Source organism: Mastomys coucha, unplaced genomic scaffold (assembly GCF_008632895.1).
Source record: "Mastomys coucha isolate ucsf_1 unplaced genomic scaffold, UCSF_Mcou_1 pScaffold7, whole genome shotgun sequence".
NCBI lineage: Eukaryota > Metazoa > Chordata > Mammalia > Rodentia > Muridae > Mastomys > Mastomys coucha.
This window is the reverse complement of record NW_022196913.1, coordinates 51,619,612-51,639,965: the sequence shown is the minus strand read 5'-3', so window position 1 is coordinate 51,639,965 and position 20,354 is coordinate 51,619,612. Positions and strand designations below refer to the sequence as shown.

At 43.7% G+C, this 20,354-nt stretch overlaps 1 protein-coding gene across 9 annotated transcripts in view; it reads left to right on the top strand.

Annotated features, from left to right (window-relative positions):
- Kif13a (kinesin family member 13A) overlaps positions 1-20,354 on the top strand; it is a 187,748-nt gene that overhangs the window by 60,255 nt on the left and 107,139 nt on the right. For all 9 annotated transcript variants that reach the window (XR_004115262.1, XM_031359236.1, XM_031359235.1 and 6 more), the window contains exon 3: positions 5,397-5,409. Coding sequence is in view for 8 of the 9 variants with exons in the window: in XM_031359236.1 (XP_031215096.1) it covers positions 5,397-5,409 (13 nt within the window). In the remaining variant the exon portion in view is untranslated. The remainder of the gene's footprint in view (positions 1-5,396; positions 5,410-20,354) is intronic.

Genomic DNA, 20,354 nt, shown 5'->3' with positions numbered 1-20,354 from the left:
TGGTGGTGGTGGTGGTGGTGGTGGTGGTGATGGTGGTGGTGGTGATGGTGATGATGATGATGATGTGGTGGTGGTGGTGATGATGATGATGATGATGGAGGAGGAGGAGGAGGAGGAGGAGGAAGAAGAGAAGGAGAAGGAGAAGGAGAAGGAGAAGAAGAAACACATGATAAACTTGGTGGAATGAGCTCCATTCATGTGTTGCTCACTGCTCTAAGAGCAAAGGCTGTGTGAAGTACCCGTCGCTGCAGGGTTTTATTAATATGAAAGTCAGTCCACATGGAGAGAAGTGTGTTAGGAATGAAGAGCCCACTGTGTGTAGAACTTTAGTTTACTGTAACTTTCTAGAGTTATGGATTGGAAACCGTGTGGAATTTTCCAGAAATTTGACCTGGCATCAATTTCCTCTTGTTCCCTGCTCCTATCTGCCTTTGCTGTTCTGAAGTCAGAGTTGCAGCCTCAGTTTACCCTGAAGGTTCAAGGTGGAAGGAAAAGAAACATAAGGAGGTCTGAAGTTCCGTAGTCATTCTCAAAGGGAGAAATCATAGGACTTGTCACCTCTGTGTTCACCCTTGGTGTGTTTTAGGATCCTGGCTGGGTGGACAGGATGGCCTGGGAAATAAGGATGTATGTGTCTCGTGTGATTCTTTTATCCCTACTATCTGTACCTGTATGAAATTTTAACACTCATATTTAGAGATAAAAAAGGGGAACATACAAATATAAAAGATGAAGCTCAAAAAGGGAACATCTTAGCATCTTAGTCGTCGAGGTGGCTCAGCGAGTAAAGGTGCTTGCTGCCAATCCTGATGACCTGAGTTCAGTCCCTGGCATCTACATGGTGGAAGGAGAGAACCAGCCCCCACACTCCAACCTCCTGCCCCACTCTCAAATAAATGAACCACAGCCATACATATATAGACTCACATACACACATACATAAATAGATTCACACACACACACACACACACACACAGAGTCTAGAATTCACCCAAGTCCTGGTTCTAAGTGGCTGAGGACCATAGTGAGGGAGGAAGGAATATTCTCAGAGAAGATGTGAGGTAGGGCTGTCTGGCTGTCCTTGCTAATCAAATCTGCTCTCCACTTCTGGTTGATGGGGCTTGTTTTGTCTTTGTTTGTTAAGGATAAATCAATCACTGGACAGTGACTAGTTTAAACATACTTTTAACCCAGTGTTAGTCGAATGCCCCAGTTGGTGAGAAGTTACCAGCCAGCTGGATCTTAGGGGATCATAACTCTAACCCAGAGGATAGGCATACATCACGTACCCTCATGAGTGGTTCTGAGAGAATGATCCTGTGTCATTTGAACATCATAGAGTGTACTTACACAAGCTAAGATAGTAGTGTTGCTGGTGATACAACCTTGTGGGGCCAGTGTCCTCTGTTGGCTGGTCCCTGACCTAAGTGTTAGTGTGTAGTATGTGACTGTACTTAGAATTGATTGTGCTCAATGTTTATCTCATTCACCCACATTTTCTCCACATTGTTGAAAGATGAGATCGGGCACATTACCCCTTTAAGGTATTTGTTAGTGCACACAGGCATTTATCAATTGAGCTGCTCCATATGGAAAGTGGTTTGGGGTACTCCATCAAATAGGCATGAAAGGAAACCTTCAGCATGAACATATAAGCAGAGAAAAGAGGTTGTTGAAGTCTGAGCAGTTGCCTCTTTCTTCTGTTGACAGAAAGCCCCTGCTAAGGCGGCCAGTTCTCAGCCATCCTGTTGGAGTGAGCTCAGCTCGGTTCATTTTTCTTACATAGAAACTTTGGACAACAAGCGTCATCCCAGTGTCAACACCTTCTTTGAAATCACTTTTGTAGCTTGTTTACAGTTCATCTCAAGGTTGTAATAACACTGTTTCCAGCCTCCAAAGATAGTATATTTTATTATGGTATCAATCAGCATTACTCATTAAGGGTTAAGAGCACACATCGCCCCTGTAAAGGACCCAAGTTTAGTTCCTAGAACCCAAACCCACATCAGACACCTCAAAACTGCCTGTACACTCAACCTTAGATGATCCAATCAATACTCTTCTGAACAAATACACTGCACACACACACACACACACACACACACACACACACACACACACACACACACACACCATAACTAAAAAGTAAAATAAGCCAGTGTGGTGACACGTGCCTTTAATCTCAGCACTTGGGAGGCAGATACAGGTTTTGAACTCTGTGAGTTCAAGGCCAGCCTGGTCTATATAGTAAAATTTTGTCTTTAAAAAAAAGGGGATGTGGTGTGGTTAGAGAGATGGCTTGGTGGTTACAAGCACTGACTGCTCTTCTAGAGGTCCTGAGTTCAATTCCCAGCATCCGCACGGTGGCTCACAGCCATCTACAATGGGATCTGTGACTTGTTGCCCTCTTCTGGTGTGTCTGAAGACAGCTGCAGTGTACTCATATACACTGAATAAACAAATAAATAAATAAGGAGGAGAAACAGAAAAGGAATTTTTTTCTTTGTAACCACAGAAGAATGACCTTATATCCTCCAGTTTGCTTCATAACCTATGGGGATGTAGCATTTTGGTTACCATCGCCCAATTCACACTATTCCAAAAAGCTGGCCAGGTAACAATGCAGCATCTATAATGTATGAGAAGATGGTTTTCTTCTCTGAGGAGTCTGTTGACACACGTGAGTTTGTGGCTCCCCTTGCCCTGTTCCCCAGGGTCCATTCATTCGTAAGCCGTTCTCCATCATGGCACAGACAGAAGTAGCTGACCTACACTGCCTTTCTGAGATATGCTTCTTCCCAAGCGACAGGAATGGACTTTGCAAAGCACCTAGAAGGGCAATATGGGATTGATTTTTTTTTTTTTTTCCCAAGAGGCATGAAAAATATCCTATTGGACTATCAGTGAAGGAAGGAGGGGGGTAGTTTGGACCAGCTAAGTGGGTAAATGCTCCACTGGCTACGAACCACCACACTGATTCCTTGCTGCTAGCCATGAACCTTGTGGGACTGTGGTGGGAGCCATGCTGGGATGACCCTGGAGGACTCCGTGAGGCTCCATTTCACCCAACTCACCTCACTGGGTTCAGTGGTTCACTGTAGTTACACAGGACATTGTGTAGTTGGTTCTCTGTGTAGATTCTATGTCCTTAGACTCAATGACCTATACTGACTGTGTAGACGCTTTGATATTCCCCATAACAATTCAGTGCACCACCTATTTACCTAGCACTTATTATGTTAGGTGGCCTAGAGATGGTTTAAGTAGATAGGAGGAGGATGTGTGTAGGTGTTATGCCAGCACCATTTTATGTAAGATAGTTGAGCATCCATGGATTTGGGGGTCTATCCCCACAGATGCTCCAAGATGACAGTATTGACACGGTCTTTCATGTGATGGCCTAATATAACCCTAGTGACTTTCCCTTGTCAAATAAAGCAGTGGTTTAAATAACATAAAATAAAATAAAATAAAATAAAATAAAATAAAATAAAATAAAATAATAAAGCAGCAAAACAAGAGGTTTCATCAACAGCACAAAGCATAAAGCTCTCATTTTGTCCCTGCATAGAGCAGATGCATCCAGAGTTCTCTACAGAAAACTTAAGCTGTATAGAGAATGAAACTTCTGGGTTTCTTAGAACTAAAAACCCCCATGCATTTTTATTGTGACATCCTCACAGCCTATCTTGTCTGGATGGTTGGACTTGCTCATAGCTTCAGGCTGGCCTGATTACAGCTGGAGATACCAGTTAGACCTGACAAAAAGCTAGAAGACAGAAGTGGAAGCCCCACTGTGCCTGAGGTGCAGGCTGATTTCCTTCTGGTTAATTCATGGGATTCCAGGGGTACAGTGCCTCAGATTCAGCAAGAGTGGAATGTCTTGGTTTTCTTTGATTGCATTCAGAAGTGTGGAACTGCCCACCTGTCTGAGTCCATGGTCTTCCTCCCCCTCTGAGCTCTGGATGTTTCAAGGCCCCCCGAAGTACTGGAGAAAATTCAATGAATTTAAATTAAATTAATTAACCCCTCTCCCCTTTTTGAGACATAGTCTTGCTGTGTAGTTGTGGTGGCTTGAGAATTGATGTAGACCAGGCTGGTCTCAAGCTTGTGCTGGTTGGTCCCCCTGCCTCTTGACTCTCTGTACTTGGGCACAGGGAGGGTATACATCACTGCTCCTCAGCATAGTCTTCTGATCCCCATGATTCTGACTGCTGTGAAGGCTTAGGGAGAGTGCCCCATTTCTCAAAATTATTTCATATTTTTGAATTGATATTATAAGAGCATCATCAAGAACAACTACATCAAGAAAGCCAAGAACTATTGTAGGATCGCATACCCTAGAAATCAAAATCCAGGTCCTGTGTTTCACGTGGAAGGAAAATATTTACAAAGCATGTCAACTTCATGTTTTCTTACTTTGAAACCTTTGCTTTTTGACGTTTCCTTCGAGTATAATTTCAGTCGTTCCTGAATTGTTAACTTGCAAAAATGAACATTGCAGAGCTGGTGCTGAGGCTCAGTGGTAAGAGAGTCTCCTAGCATGGTCCAACCTCTAGATTTGATTTTTCAGCACTGAAAAAAAAAAAACTTAACATTACAAAAAGTCTTCTGTGTCGGTTGATGTTGGGAGGAGGGCAGGACTTGTTTTAAAAGTTCTTTTCGGGGTTGAAATAGGTACCATGCTTTTAAAATCTGTATCTTCATGTATATTAGAATATTATTTGCCTAACAGTGGAAAATACGTATATATTTCAACACTAGCTTACAAAAGTTTATATGTACAGTTGGGGATGTAGTTTATATGTACAGTTGTTGGATGGACAAGACTGGATATGCCCAGGGTAGTTTGGCCCTCCTGTAGCTCAGGTAGTAGGGTGCTTGCCTATCACGCATGAAGCACAGAGTTTGTTCCCCAGCATCACAAAGTCATCTTCAGTGATGATACCTGCCTATAATTGTAGCAAGCTGGTGGCAGAGACAAGAGGATCAGAAAAATTCAAGATCATCCTTTGTCATTCCTAGTTCAAGGCTAGCCTAAATTACATGAAACCCTGTCTCAAAGAAATAAGGTAGGAGCCAGGAAGGAAATTTACATGTAAGGCTGGTTTAAAAGAATTCAGCTATGTGCAGGATGGTTATAGTATTTCTGTATCTCCTTCACTATCATTTCTTAAAACCATTTAAAAACATCCCTCAATGCATGTCTAGAGTGAGAGGTTTATCACTGTAGGCAGTTAGCTATGTGTGATGTCCCAGATCCCATTACAAAGTTGCTGAATTTGTTTTTGTTTTTTTCTTTTCTTTTTCTCTTTCATTATTTCCCTCTGATGTGGCCATTGTGTTGACAACCTTCTGTGTCTCCGCTATTGAATTTTTTTCTTTTCATCATGAAGAAAGCCTCCCAAGGTAAGTGCTGGCGTGGACCTGGGCATCAGCACTGAGTTAGTACGCAGTTACTATCTCTGCTCCTCACAGGAGCTCCTCACAGGAAGCTGTGGGTGGCTCTTGGCCACTGAGGAACAAAGACTAGCATTCCAATTTAAAAGTTCAGCCCGAGTCAACAGTTCATGTTGGCCCTGATGTAAGATCAGCCTGTTGCTTACCCTATGTTGGCAATGTTCTTACCCATTGTTACATCCTCAGAAGGTGCTTGAATCTATAGACCTGCATGCCAGGGAGTGGTTCTGGCCTGGTGATCTCTAAAGAGAGTTTAGCAAGAAAAAAAAAAGAAACAGGCACTGGTTCACAGGCTAAGTAAGAGTGGTTGGCATAACTGTGCTGGCTCGTTATGTCAACTCGACGCAAACTAGAGTCATTTGGGAAGAGGGACTCTCAATTGAGAAAATACCCCCATCAGACTGGCATGTAGGCAAGTCTATAGGACATGTTCTTAATTCATAATTGATATGGGAAGACCCAGCCTGTTGTAGGTGGCAACACCCTTGAGTTGGTGGTCCTGAGTTCTATAAGAAAGCAGGTTGAGCAAGCCATGAGAGCAAGCCAGGCATCCCTCCATGGCCTCTGCATCAGTCCTGCCTCCGGGTTCTTATGCCTTTCCTTCCCTGGATCATGGACTTCAAGATGTGAGCTGAAACGAATCCCTTCCTTCCCATGATGCTTTTGGTCATGGTGTTTTATAACCACAATGACTAAGAAGACAGTGGTCTTTCTAGAAAGCAGAAGAATAAAAACAGGTCCTCAGGAATAAAAGTTGATAACTAGTTGCAAACTATCTTTCTGTCTTGCCAAGAAGAGTGAATATCTTTGGAAAGGTTTTCCACACATTCAGATAGACCATCCATACTGACTCTGTGTGCCGGGTTGGAGCTCTTTGCTAATTACGATGACTGCTAGTTAGAGCTGTCCCTGCTACCTTGGCCAACTTTTGATGACATTTTTACTGATAGAAATCCCAGAGGTTCAAGAGTAAACGGCTTAGTCCTGGGAAGGTATTTGAGTGATCAGCCCTGAATAAATGAAAGTGAATTTATCATCAGGGAGCATTTGCTAAGTATTAGAGAGATGTTTAGTACCACAAGACACTAGAAAAACTGACCAACCCTGGGTAATGACACTGATTCCAGCTGTGCTATCTAAGATAGAATTAGGGCAAACTCCTTCTCCATGTGGTCAGAATGTAGGGCACATGAGAACATGGGAGAAGAGACAGGCTTACGTCCCTCTGGGGCTATGAAGAAAACTCAAACCTAGCTCTTAGATTATGGAAAACTGATAAAATGTTATTTCATGCCTTATAGTTATTGAAGGCATCATTCATATTATCTTTGGCACTAAGAATTTGAATTCCAGCAAGGAAGGCATGCACTGAATAGGAGGTGTCTCAAGAAAGAGGAGGTAGCTAGTGTTTCTGAGGTGAGCTGAGCCGGTCATTGTGGTCAGATCTGGGGGACAGTTGTCCCTGAGTAGTTTCTGAGGCGATTATAATCCATAAAATCTACAGTCTTGAAGATTTTCTGCTCCAGGAGGATATATATGTTCCTCTGGCTATCTGTATTTTTTCTTTGCTCTCGGATGTTTTAAAGTATAAGGTCATCCTCATAATAAGATAACCTTGTTTCTCACACACAAAAAAGCCAGTGTGTTCTTGGGACCATTCCTCCTGTGGCTGCTCAGAGAAAGAAACATATTGAAATTGACAACATGCAAGGACATTTTTAACCACCACTACTACTTTTTACATGGAACATTCTGGTGCATAGTGGTATGCTAAAGATCATTCCTAAGAATGTCCCTGAAATTCCCAAAAGTAATGTTAAATCATCATGTTAAAAATATACCAATAAGGGCTGGTGAGATGACTCAGTGGGTAAGAGCACTGACTGCTCTTCTGAAGGTCCTGAGTTCGGATCCCAGCAACCACATGGTGGCTCACAACCATGGGTGGTTACCCATAATAAGATCTGACGCCCTCTTCTGGTGCATCTGAAGACAGCTACAGTGAATTACGCCAGAGCGAGCGGGGCCAGTGGAGGCCCTGAGTTAATTACCAGCAGCCACACACATGATGGCTCACGGCCATCTGTACAGCTACAGTGTACTCATACACATAAAATAAATCAAATAAATCTTTAAAAATATACCAATAAAATACTTCATAGCTGATAATCCACTGTATGAGGTACATTTGGGAAGCCTAAAGATTGGCTTGAAACCAAGAAAATAATAAAACAGAGTAAAATATATTAAAGACACAGAAGTAGACTTAGGAACTGTACGTATTGAAAATAAGTGGGGAAATACAAAGATGCTGTTAATGCTTTATAAGATGATGAAATTTGGGCATCAGTGATCAGAGGCCTCAGGGCAGATGGGGTGATTCACCTTAACAAACCTTTATATGAGGCAGACTTATATGTGATAGTGGTGAGCTGAGTGTATGTGTGATATGAAATCAGTTGTGCTGCGACCATTGGAACTTCATATGTGACATTCATAGGATGGCAAGTTCCTGTTCTGACCTTGCAGTCAGAAGTGACATACCAGGGGATCAGGCTCACCTCCTCTGTCAAGTTCAACAGAAAAACTTAAAGCCTGTGCTTAGGATATAGACCTAAATTCAAACCCCAGGATTCACTCATGTGGTGGAAAGAGAAACTGGACTCCCAAAAATCTAACCTTTGACTTCCACAGGCAAACACTGTCGTTCATGCACTCACCCATGTAAATAGATACACATACATACATACATACATACATACATACATACATACATACATGTGATTACAGGTTTTTAAGCCTGTGTTTGAAGGAGCTGGAGAAACTTCAGGGTTAGTGTAGGATAGAACACTAGACCAAGGCCCAAAGGACCCCGGAAATGTGGAGAGACAAATCTAATGTTTTGTGTGTAACACTCAGGTATAAACAGCTTTGAGGCAGAACAAGATTGCTGGCAGCTTAGTGGGGCAGGCTGAGGTATGGGGTTCATTCGCATCCTGCGAGAACTGAAGTCCTCGCTAAGCCCCCGTACTGTAGCCAGGACAGTGGGTTGAGACCAGGTCTTGGGTGGCACGAAAAGGTAAAACAAAGGGAAGTCCTGTCAGATCTAGAGTCAATAGTGTTACAGTGTGGTGGCACCTTCCTGAAATCCCAATACTCAGGGCCTGAGGCAGGCCAGCCTGGGCTACATAGTGAGACCCGTGACTCAGTAGGACAAAACACAGCCCAGAATACCAGCACTCGGGAGGCAGGAGCAGGAGAGTCTCCATAAATTTAGAGCTACCTGGGTCTACGTAGCCAACCAGACCAGCCAGAGCTCCCCCTCTTAGAGACAAAAACCAGTAACTAAAACAAGTACACACACCTCCCAATCCAGGGAGTCTCAAAGACTGAAGTAGTAATAAAGCAAGCCCAGGATTCAGGTGCCTGGATGCCACAGGGAGAAATGCATGTAATTCCGTGTTGATAAGGATTCCACAGCCATCTTTAAAAACATCGTGTAACACTGAGGGTGTTTTTCAGTGGCAGAGCACTAATCTAGTGGGTACAGGGTCCCAAGTTCAATCCTTAGCAATACAAAGCAAAGCAAAAACACAAAGTGAAACACACATTCAGAGATAAAGAAGGTACACACAAGTAAGAATGTAGACCCACAAATGCTTCTGATATCAAAGTGTTAGGTCCAAACTTTAGACACACTTGTTATGTTTAAGGAGATTAAAAAAAAAAGTCAGATTGCACAATGTTAGCAAGAAATGGATATTACATAACTCAAGAAACCAATAATCCATTAAAAAGTCTTAGTCTGTGCTGGAGCTATGGCTCAGTGGTTAAGAGCAATGACTATGGAGACTAAAGCTCCCAGTTCAAGTCCCTAGAAGTACTTGGTAGCTTATAGCCATCTGAACTGTTATTTGGGTCGACCAGAGAGCAAGCAGGGTTGACTGGAGGGAGCAGGGTCCTAAAAAAAATTCAATTCCCAGCAACCACATGAAGGCTCACAACCATCAGTGTATTCACATACATAAAATAAATAAGTAAATCTTTAAAAAAAATTCTTAGTCTGAAAAGTCCAAAGCCTAAATTGTAAGTTTAGTGTTAAGATTCTGCAGCAGACTACATCAAGCTCGGAACATCAGCTAGTAGGTTATATTAAAGGGTGCAGAGACAATTGAAGATCCACATTTTTTTTTTTTTAAAGTAAACTCAGACCTTCCATTCTTCAGAAAAATCAATGTAAACTGCAACTCTGGGATGCTGTCAGAAGGTAACAGGAGGAGGTGGCCATGGCTCTCTGACAACCTTTCAGAGGCAAAGCTGAAAGCAAGACATAAGAGAAAAATGATACACTGTGCTTGTAAAATGTTCTCCTCTGCCAGGGACTGCGTGAAGTATAAAGAAAAGCGGTATGCTGGGACAAATATTTAGAAAATTTCCAATAAAGGATTCGTATCCAAATTATACCAAGGTCCCTCAAATTCAGAGAAAGAAAGGAAGGAAGAAAGAAAGGAAAGGAGGGAGGGAGGGAGGGAGAAAGAAAGAAAGAAAGAAAGAAAGAAAGAAAGAAAGAAAGAAAGAAAGAAAGAAAGAAAGAAAGAAGGAAAGAAAGAAGGAAAGAAAGAAAGAACCTCACCTTAAAACTAGACAAAAGTATCTGAATAGACATTTCTCCAAAGAGGATGCACAGCTGTCTGGGAAGCAGATGAAGAAGCTAATAAAGGCACCGTCATGCCACTAGAGAATCTACAATAAAATAATGAGATAGCATCCCACGCTATAGGATGCCTAAAGCCTCCAAATCTCAGAAAATCAGATGCAAGGCTGGGCAGCAACAGGAACTCCGCTGCTGTCGTCACTGGCCAAATGAGGCGGATGGTGCCGGCGTTCTGGAGAACAGCCCTCAGCTTCTGCAGGACCCTAACTCTCTTCTTACCACACGAGCCCAGGGATGAAGCTCCTAGGTATTTACCCAAGCCAACTGAAAACTTGTATCTACTGTGCACAAGTGTCTATGGCAGTTTGATTCATGGTGGCCAAATACTAAAGCCATGATGACTCCCAGTGGGAGAATGGATAAGGAGTCCTACTATAATCTCTTGATACAGTACCATTCAAGAATAAAGGAGAAATGAGCTACCCATCTCCACAAAAGGCACAGGGGAACCTTCCGTGCATGTTAATAAGTAGAAAAGGCCAACCTGAGGTTAGATGCTGTGCTCTAAGATACCATTATTAATCCATGATATTCTGGAGTAGGCGAAAGTACATGCCAGTAAAAAATACAGTGGTTCCTCAGGACAGTGCCCACAGCTCTACAAACTACTCAGTGAAGCCAGGAAAGACGGACAAGTCGGCTGGAGCAGGGTGTGCCCCTGGCTAATGGACAGAGCTACAGACAGAGAATGAACCCCCAAATAGAAATTGGTTTGTAGCATATCTTTTGGATTTGTCTGCCTGGTAAGCTTTTATAAGTTCTGAATGAAGAGGCATTTATCTTAGATTCTGCCCATCTATGTGCCATTCGATAACCTGCTCTGGTGAGCACTCTGCAGTATTTGTGCGAGCAAGGTCTGTTTCTCTCAAGAACGACAGTGCTTTAGACAAACACGGAGACGCTGGTTTATACACCGGCAGGTTAACAAGAAAGCCTTTGCTTTATAAGCAGCAAGTATGGGAGGTGTGTCTGTCTGTCATAGTGCAAAGGTAGTATTGTGATTGCTTCTGGGTTGGGCCATCTTTTGATAAGCTAGATGTTGGCGGGTACTGGTATACAAGGAAAAGAAAGGTTGCTCTAACTATTGTGTTTTATTGGGCAAGATTTTAAGAAGGAGGCATTTGGGAAGAAATAAAAATATCTGCTAATCATTTTGTTTAGGTCATGTCTTTTTTTTTTTTTTAGTCAATTTGCTCATTGTAAATTTATGAGCAAACAAAACCTTATAGTGTACTATATAATTTATTTTAATATTTCAGTCTTGTCAATTAAATTCATTTTCAGTTTTTAAAAACATTGTGAAGAGGCTCAAACACAGGGCTTTATACACACTAGGCAAGCACTTTAGCGGTGAGCTGTGCCCCTGCCCAAAGTTATTTCTCAAAACCTACATTGTTTAAAGGAGCTCATTAATGATCCAGGTTCAGTGGTGTGTGTGTCTAATACCAGTACTTGGGAGTTCATGGCAAGAGACCAAGAGCTTGAAGCTAGCCTGGGCTACATAGTAAGACCACCCCATCTCCAAAAACAAAGGTATGTTGCTAAACACACCAAGAGCTGGTTTTATAAACGTTTCTCAGGAAGGAAGGAGGGGAGGGGACCTGCGCAGCTCTGCCATCTGAGATTTGGTTTTCTTACGTCTGGTCTTTGGTTCTGTGATGCCTGCTGCCTCTTCTGTTTTGCTGAGAATAAAGTATTGGACCAGGCTTTTGAGCATGTTCCCTGTAGCCCCTGGGGCTTGAGCTATGTAGTAAGTATAAAACACACAGCGGATTTCTAAGGTTTCATACAAGAGTGAGAGGAGACAATGTAGCACAAATATTTTCTGCTATACTAAAAAAGAAAAATTTGTATATACTAGGTTAACTAAAATACATTACTAAAGCAAATTTGCCTTCCTTTGGCTTATGAATATGTCACAAAAGCAGTTGAAATTACATATGTGGTTCCCATTGTCACCGTGTTGGATAGCGCTGAAGAAATGCATCGCTTCGGCATTACATCTCAGCCACAAGCGCCTGCTCTTTGCTTTCGCTGGTCTCCTTCCTTCAGTGTGTCTGAGGCTTGGGCTTCTGCTTGCGTGTCTCAATGGCAGCCTAGCCTACCCTTCCCCATTTACCTCTGCTCCCCTGAGTGGTCAGAGCATCGATCTCTGCTCCGGCGTGGATGATCAGACATGTCTTAAGTAACAGTGGGCTGTCCTGCATACTGTCTGCCACCACTCCAGTCTTCCTGACCTCACAGAAAGGAAAGCTCAGGGCTGAACACGGACCCTCAGGATGACATGCGTGCACGTGTAAAGTCTCCAGAGGCAGACCGTTGAGGTAGGAATGATGATGTACGTAGTAGGGGCAGAAGTAAATAAGCAACTGGTTTGTTAAGAAGTAGTGAAGGCTGAGAGGGTAACTCAGTGGAGAGCCCCTGTCTGGTGTGCATGAGTCCCCGGGGTCCATCCCCAGTGCTGGGGGTGGAGGGTGGGGTGAAACAAAACACTGAGTGTTAAAAACTAAGAGAAATGGTAGATAATAGAGAACCTACAGTCAGGTCTCAGTCTGGTAGGTCGAAAGGGTTATTTGGAATTATCAGGTATTCAGGTCATATAAGCAGTAGCATGTGTGCAAGAAATTGACCTGGCTACAGATGCAACATACACCAGTGAATGAAGAACACAGAGTAGACAGTGGGACTGGCCTATCACACTAGAGCTGCCTTGTGCTGGCTGCTCATTCCAGACGGCACCATTAGGTGCTCAGTGCCTTGACACAACAATGGTATGTTTCTCTAAAGTTAGTGTCAGTCCAGGTTGCCTGTGGCTTTAGTGTGGGCTCCAGTCTGAGGATCTACTGCCATCTGGGACTTGCTAGTGCTGTGGCTCACAATCCCAGTGCTCCTTAGAACCTGCCCACAGTCACGCTTTGCTCGGATACACGTAGGCAAAATAAGTGATGTGGCCAACCTGCTATCAGTAGGATGAGGACTTGCATCTTCTGCAGGAGCGACAGGTCACAAGGCCATAGCGGAAACACGAAACCTCTCAAGGAGGGCGGGGAGTCTTTTGGAACAGCATCACAATTCTATCCCACTCTGTCATTCTAATGTATTTTAATTTTTTTTTCGAGAAGACCTTCAGAAACACAACACAATGTTTTTTTGTTCTGACTTTTCTTTAGACTGTTCACCTCTCACCCGTTTCGCGCCTGGCTTCATTGAGAGTCAGTTATTCTCACTGTGCTCTGTGCCCAAGGATGCCCACAGATGCAGATAGTGGGGTACCAGCTTGTACACTTCTCAGCACCCAAAGAGAGAACATTATTTCTCCTGACTCTCAGGCATGGTCCCGCTTACTATCCAGAACAGTAAAAGTTCTCTGGAGCGGGGAAACATCTGGACTCCTGCCTCAGGCATCCCCAGCAGAGTGATAGCTCCCTCCACCCTTGCCCGTGTCTGCACCACTGGGCTGCCACTTTGGGTCCTTAGAGTCTGAGGACCTGGTTCCTGGAAGCCAGCTAGCTTCCTCTACTCTCTAGCAGTAGACACTGGACTTTATCCTACAGGGTGTGGAAACCATACAAGTGAGCTCTCTGGAACCAGGTTTAAATAACTCCCACGGTGATTGGTGTCAGGGTTTTAGTCTCCCTTTTGTGATTGTCAGTGGCAACCATTTGTCAAGATGGCAGACAGGCTGTAAACTGCAAGCTCAGATGCTCACAGCTTCCACCAGTGTTCATTAGAGGACCAACCCATGTTTAGAAATACCCACGTTGCCTTTCTGAATGCACTGTGGGAAAAGTTTAATCTTTATTACTTAATTAACGAGAAAGCCAATATAGAATATCTTTAGACAGAGGATGTGGTGCCTCTCCCCACCCTCCGCAGCCAGTGAATGAGAGACTGATACAGACATAAACACGAGCTGAGCAGATTATTTGAAAGAGTCGGGGTGAGTTCCTGCTTCGTTGAGTGTGCACCACTGGTTTACAAGGACCCAGTATTAAGTAAAATCCCTAAGCTGGGCCTGGAGAGATGGCTCAGTGGTTAAGAGCACTGACTGCTCTTCCAGAGGTCCTAGTTCAATTCCCAGCAACCACATGGTGGCTCACAACCATCTGTAATGGGATCTGATGCCCTCTTCTGGTGTGTCTGAAGATAGCTACAGTGTACTTGTGTGTGTGTGTGTGTGTGTGTGTGTGTGTGTGTGAGTGTGTGTGTGTGTGTGTGTGTGTGTGTGTGTGTGTGTGTATCCCTATGCTGCTGTTAAAAGTTTTGGCATGGGGTTCCTATTTTCAAATTTCCTTTTTAATTGATGACAATATGAATGAGTTCCTGAGAGAGACACCCTTCCCTCTTCCCTCTTAGAACACTGAGTCCCTGTCTAAGGTACTTGCCAGAAGTGTAGTTTCCTCCTTGATAGATGTGATGAGGCCCCTGAGCTCGGGGCAGTGCCTTATTTCTTGTGGGTATGCGGCAGATGCTATGTTAGCTGCTTTGAATCTTCAGGCAGACAGGCTGACTGTGGAGCCCAAGACATTGTTTGGTGTGTAGTTACAAGCCTGTGTGAAAGAAATGATTAATTACGCTGTGAAAAGACAGTGTTCACTTGACAGACTTTTAAACAGGAAGGAAGGCCTGTCAGCAGAGCTGACTAGGAAGGCTGGGGCTCTGGTATTCCTCTCCCTGGCCTGTGGCAGCTGTGTTCAGGCTCAGGATGAAGTTTGTGTTGGTCCAGTGACTTCTACAAACAGCAGCAGTGAGGACAGACCTGGGCTCAAACAGGATCCTGTGCAGCTGCAGTCTGGGATTTTAGTGAGGTTTAACTTAAAATAATAATAATAGCAATAATAGTAGTAATAATACAACTAGCATATATTGTTACACATAGTGATGGGTAACTGTTTTATAATAATCCTAATGGCAGGAGAGAGGAAAATGAGAAAAGTATTGAAAATGTCCACATAGTATGGAATATAGAACTTTCCTTATCTTTTGGTATGACAGTTTCATAATACCACATGGTGATATGACGACAGATCAGAAACATCTTTCTTATAGTCAGAAAGTTACAAAGTTAAAAAGAAGAAGAAAGAAAGGAAGAAAGAAAGAAAGGAGGAAAGAAAGGAAGAAAGAGAGAGAGAGAGAGACAAGGAAAGAAAGAAACAAGGGAAGAAAGAAACAAAATAGGATGCCAGCAAGCCTGTATTCCAACAACTGGAGACTCTGAGGTTTGCAGAGCGATCTTGAGCACAGATTCCAGGTAGTGCAGGAGGATGGGCTATGAATGGCATCTGGATCTCCAGATGTGAACACAGGGTTCGTAGTTCAAAGAGGCATTGAAGCTAGAGTAGAGGGAAGAGACTATTCCCTCACACAAAGCAGAGGGCTCCACATGGAGCAGACTTGGAGGTAGGAAGTCACATGGTCTGCACTAGTGTTCTCTGTACAGAGCAGCACATGAACTTTAACAAAAAGACTATATTTTTTGTGTGTATTTAACTTAGTTAATTCTGAGCCCTTACCTGCCCCTAGTAAGGAAGAAAGAAATGAGTAGGTACAGTTCCTAGACCAGGAAGGCTCCCAGTGAGATGAGGGTGTGAAGCAGGGACCTCAGTGCCTGGTCCTTAATCAATATTCTACCACTGTGTCTGTATAGAGACCAGCCCATGCGTAGATGATGCTGATGGTGATAATGGTGGCTGCTGCTGTTTCCTGTCAGGGGCTCAGCTGACGTTTTGCTTGCAGGCACTGAGAATTGGAGGGGTGGAACTGTTGACTTAGAAAACCCAGAAGAGGGAAGACTGGCTTCCTAGAGAGAGGAAGGCAGGGAAGCAGTGTAGGAGACCTGGGTAAAAAGCATGCAGTGCTCACTGGACTCGGAGAGGAGGGTACCTCAGCAGGAACTTCATTTGGCGGCATGAGTGAGGCAACGGGGCCGGGCTGTTGGTCACACTGCAGGAAGCAGAGAGGAAATGGGGTGGGAATAAGACCTCAAGGTCTGCCCCCAGTGACACTCTTCCTCCGATGAATCCCTACCTCCTAAAGCTTCCACAGCCTGCTAAGACAGCTGTCAGCTGAGGTCCAAGAGTAGAAATCTGTGACCCGCAGGGGACTTTTCTCATTCAAACAAGAAAGTTCGCTTGCTCGCATTCAGTTTCCCCTTCTCAGCCTGGACTCCATGGTGTTTGATACCAGAGACCTTCTGGGTCATCGGTGGAGGCTTCCTAGCAGAAGCGGCCAGTCCTGAGCAGAGTACACAGATGAATAGGAGAACTGCATAGATTCAGCAAAGAAGGGAGAACTGGAGAATTCCTAAACACAGAAAGTCTGTTTCCAGGGGAAATTCGAGTCTTGTCTTTCCTCCAATGGAAGTGAAAAGGGTCCTCACCACTGTCTGTATTGATGAGGTATTGACCCAGGATGAGCCATCCTGTTATTTTAAGCGGCCATTATATGTGAATACACAGATTCACAAGATTGTTCAGTTAAGCGAGAATTCACTGTCTTAGTCGGGGATACTGTTTGCTGTGATGAAACACTAGCGTCAAAAGCAACTTGGAGATGAAAGGGTTTATGTGGCTTCCGCTTCCGCAGCATAGTCCATCACTGAAGGAAGTCAGGGCAGGAACTCACACAGGGCAGGAACCTTGAGGCAGGAGCTGATGCAGAGGCCTTGGAGGGTGCTGCTTACTGGCTTGCTCCTTACTGCTTGCTTTATCTTGAATTCTTTCAGAACCCAAGACCTCCCACAATGGGCTAGCACCACCCTCAATGGGCTGGGCCCTCTGTCAGCCACTAATTAGGAAAGTATCCTATAAGCTTGCCTCCAGCCTGCTTGCCTCAATTAAGAAGAGAGACATTTTCTTAACTGAGGTTCCTTCCTCTCTAGCTGTGTCAAGTTGACATAGAACTAGCCAGCACATTCACCAAGAAGCCGTCACAGACTGAAACATTCTGATGACTCATAAAGCATGAAAGCAAAGCCCTTGCCCTCTTAATAAATAGTAGTACACCAGAACAAAGTGTGTCTACACGTGCACAAATGCATTGAGGCCGGCACGGAGTTGAGAGTAGTTGGAAGTGTTCTTAGGCTGTTGAAGAGTCCATGGCTGAAGCTGCTTGCTGCTAAGCCTGATGCTATGAGCGTAAGACCTGGGACCCAGGTCTTTACCTAAAGGAAAACACTGACCCTACAAGCTGTTCTCCAGTCTCCATATGTGTGCTGTACCCTACATGAGACTGCACACATATCATACGTACACACCATCATCATTATAATCACCATCACCATCATCATCATCATAATATATTAAATTTTTAAAAGACATATCCCCAGTAAAGGTTTCAAAAAGATGGGACATTTAAAATAACATTGGAAATGTTAAAGGAAAATTGCAATAAGCTCAGACTTAGGCTGCAAAAATGGATGTTTTCCAAGTTTTTCCTCATGTACAATTAAATTATTGTGCCATAATAAGCCTTAGACACATCCCTTTCCTCCTGGGGAAGTGACAAAAAGGCATATTAAAATTAATTTTAAAACAATATATGCATTTTAAGGAATAGTTATTTCCTGTTTTGTCCATTTCTGGGAGGGGTGGATGGAATCTCATATCCCAAAGATGAGGCTGGTCTTGAACTCCTGATCCACTTGCCTCAAGCTCAGAGTGCGGGGTTTCAGGAGTGCACCACTACACCCAGCCATTTGATAGTTTAAACTAGATTCATGCAACTACAGGACAGAAAATATAACTGACAAGTATTTGGGTCTCAAACTGAGAGTGGCAGAGGGAGGGCTGTATTGATGGTTTCCTGAAGTAAATTCTGCATGGTTGGAGGAGACTAGACAGGATCAAAGAAGGCCACAGCGGGGCTGGAGAGATGGCTCAGCACTTAAACACACTTGCTGCTCTTGTGGAAAACCCAGGTTCTAAGTTCAGTTTCCAGCACCCACATCAGATGCTGCCTGTAATTCCAGAGATGAATTTCTGGCCTCTGTGGGTACTACATGCACATGGCAAAACACTCAGGCACGTAAGGAAGGAAATGAAGAAAGCCACAGAATCCATACAGTTCAAGTACCTTCACATTGGCCTTTGTTACTTTGTTGAGCCCGGGTCTTAGTCTCTCTATGTATCTCAGGCTAGCCTCAAATTCTTGACCCTCCTTCTTTGGCCTTCTAAGTGCTATGATTACAGCTCTGTACCATACCTGGCAACTGGTTTTTTATGGATTGGAAAAATGGCTGCAGACCACACTTCTCTCTGGTGCCTTCTGCTTCTCCTTAGAACATGCAGGATGCTTCTTTCAGGGGCTTTGTTTTGTTTTGTTTTTTTTAAACCACAATTGAATGCTCCTGAAATGCCACCAGAGACCACGCTTCTCACTAAGTGGGGAGTTTGTACAGTGTGCCGCTCACAAATCCTGGAACCTCCTTAATTCAGGATGTATGTCACTCAATGAGTTCATCTTATTAAAAACAGCCTTAGCAGCGTCACCGTATGCTCAGCGGTTCACAGAAGTGCAGAGCTAATGGTTTTTAAGGACCCGATGGAACTGGAGCAGATGTACAAGCTGCTAGGAATTTGGTACTAGCATGAGTCTTACACATGTTGGGCTAAGAAAAAAAGAGTGGGATTTTGCTGAAGACAATGGGTTTGTAATTTTATTAATAACTCAAGAATGTCTGCACATTTGGCTCTTTTTCTAGTTAGAAAGGAGTGGATTCCTGATGTTTTTTGGCATTGATGAAATAAATGGCTTAGGCTTGGTTCTCCCTCTCTCTCTCTCTCTCTCTCTCTCTCTCTCTCTCTCTCTCTCTCTCTCTCTCTCTTCTTTGTGTTTTTGTTTGTTGTTGAGGGTATCACTTAGAGGCATCCCATGCTAACCCAGAACTTACTATGTAGCCCACCCAGGCATCAGACTTGTGGCAATTCTCCTGCCTCAGCCTCCCAAGTGCTGAGATTCCAGATTCAAGCTGCCACACCCAGCCTCCGTCTTTATGTGCTTGCTCAGTTGTATGCAGGCTTTTGGTAGCTTCCATCACTGACTCAGTAGTAAGGATACAAGCAGCTTCCCAACAAACCATGGAGTAGCCATTAGGGACTCTAAGGGAAGGAGTTAGTCCTAGAACGATACCAGTCTCTAGTGTGATGTGCGTCTTATATTTAGTAAGGTGAGTCAGACTCCAGACTTCTTCCTGTTAAATGTTTTCTAAAATAAAAGCCTGAGCTCCATATCTGGCTTGCTGGGATCACTATCCTAAGTGCCTAGGACCAGCATTTGTGAAATCCAGGAGATCCCAAAACCCAAGGGGGAGAGAGAGGTCAGTGCTTGGTAGGCAAAGAACCCCAGTATCTTGTAATTCCTTCAGGGTTCCTTTATGCTTGTTAGCATTTTAATATTTGTCTAGAATTTAAAGGGGAGATATGGAGATGAAATTTTATGTTTTTTTATCCTATTAGAAACAACTTCAAATTTTCAACTGTTAGAAATTATTGCAGGATGAGTGGGATTGCTAGTGGCAGGTGCATGCTCCAGCTTGGGCTGGATCGCATCCTATTTCACTTAGTGGCCCTGTGTATAGAGACGAAGGATTGGTGTCTCAGTATGCAAGACAGCAAACTATTAAAAAATGGCCTGAGATGGGTGGGAATGCCCTCTCTATAGGAACTAATAAAGAGACTCGTTATGATCCTGAAGGCACTAGTAGAGATATTTTAAAATATGGAAAGAGCTTGTAGTAAGATTGGTGGTTGACTTAGGTGGAAGACAAAGACAGCTGTCCTGAGGATGAAAGAGAAGTGCTGGTTCCATGGAGGGGTAAGGAATTGTAGAATCTCCATTCTGGAAATGTTTTAAAACAACATAGGTCTCATAGGGGCAGTGTTGAAGTTCAGTCCTATCCAGACGCCAGAAGATGACCTGGATTACACCTGTGTGGTCTTTTGAGTGGTTGGAAGATCCCTCATGGGCAGTAAGTGTTTTTCACTTCCATGGTAGAGACGGTTGTTTCTGTAGCTGTTTGTTACAAAGTTGCCTTTGGTTGGTATGTCCTATCAAATTTGAATCTGGAGTCAATGGTGTAAATGATGCCTATTGCATGTGCCTGGATCTGTGTGTTAGGATGAAACTACTGTATGCATGAGTTAGTCTTTCGATTTTGGTGTGTGTGTGTGTGTGTGTGTGT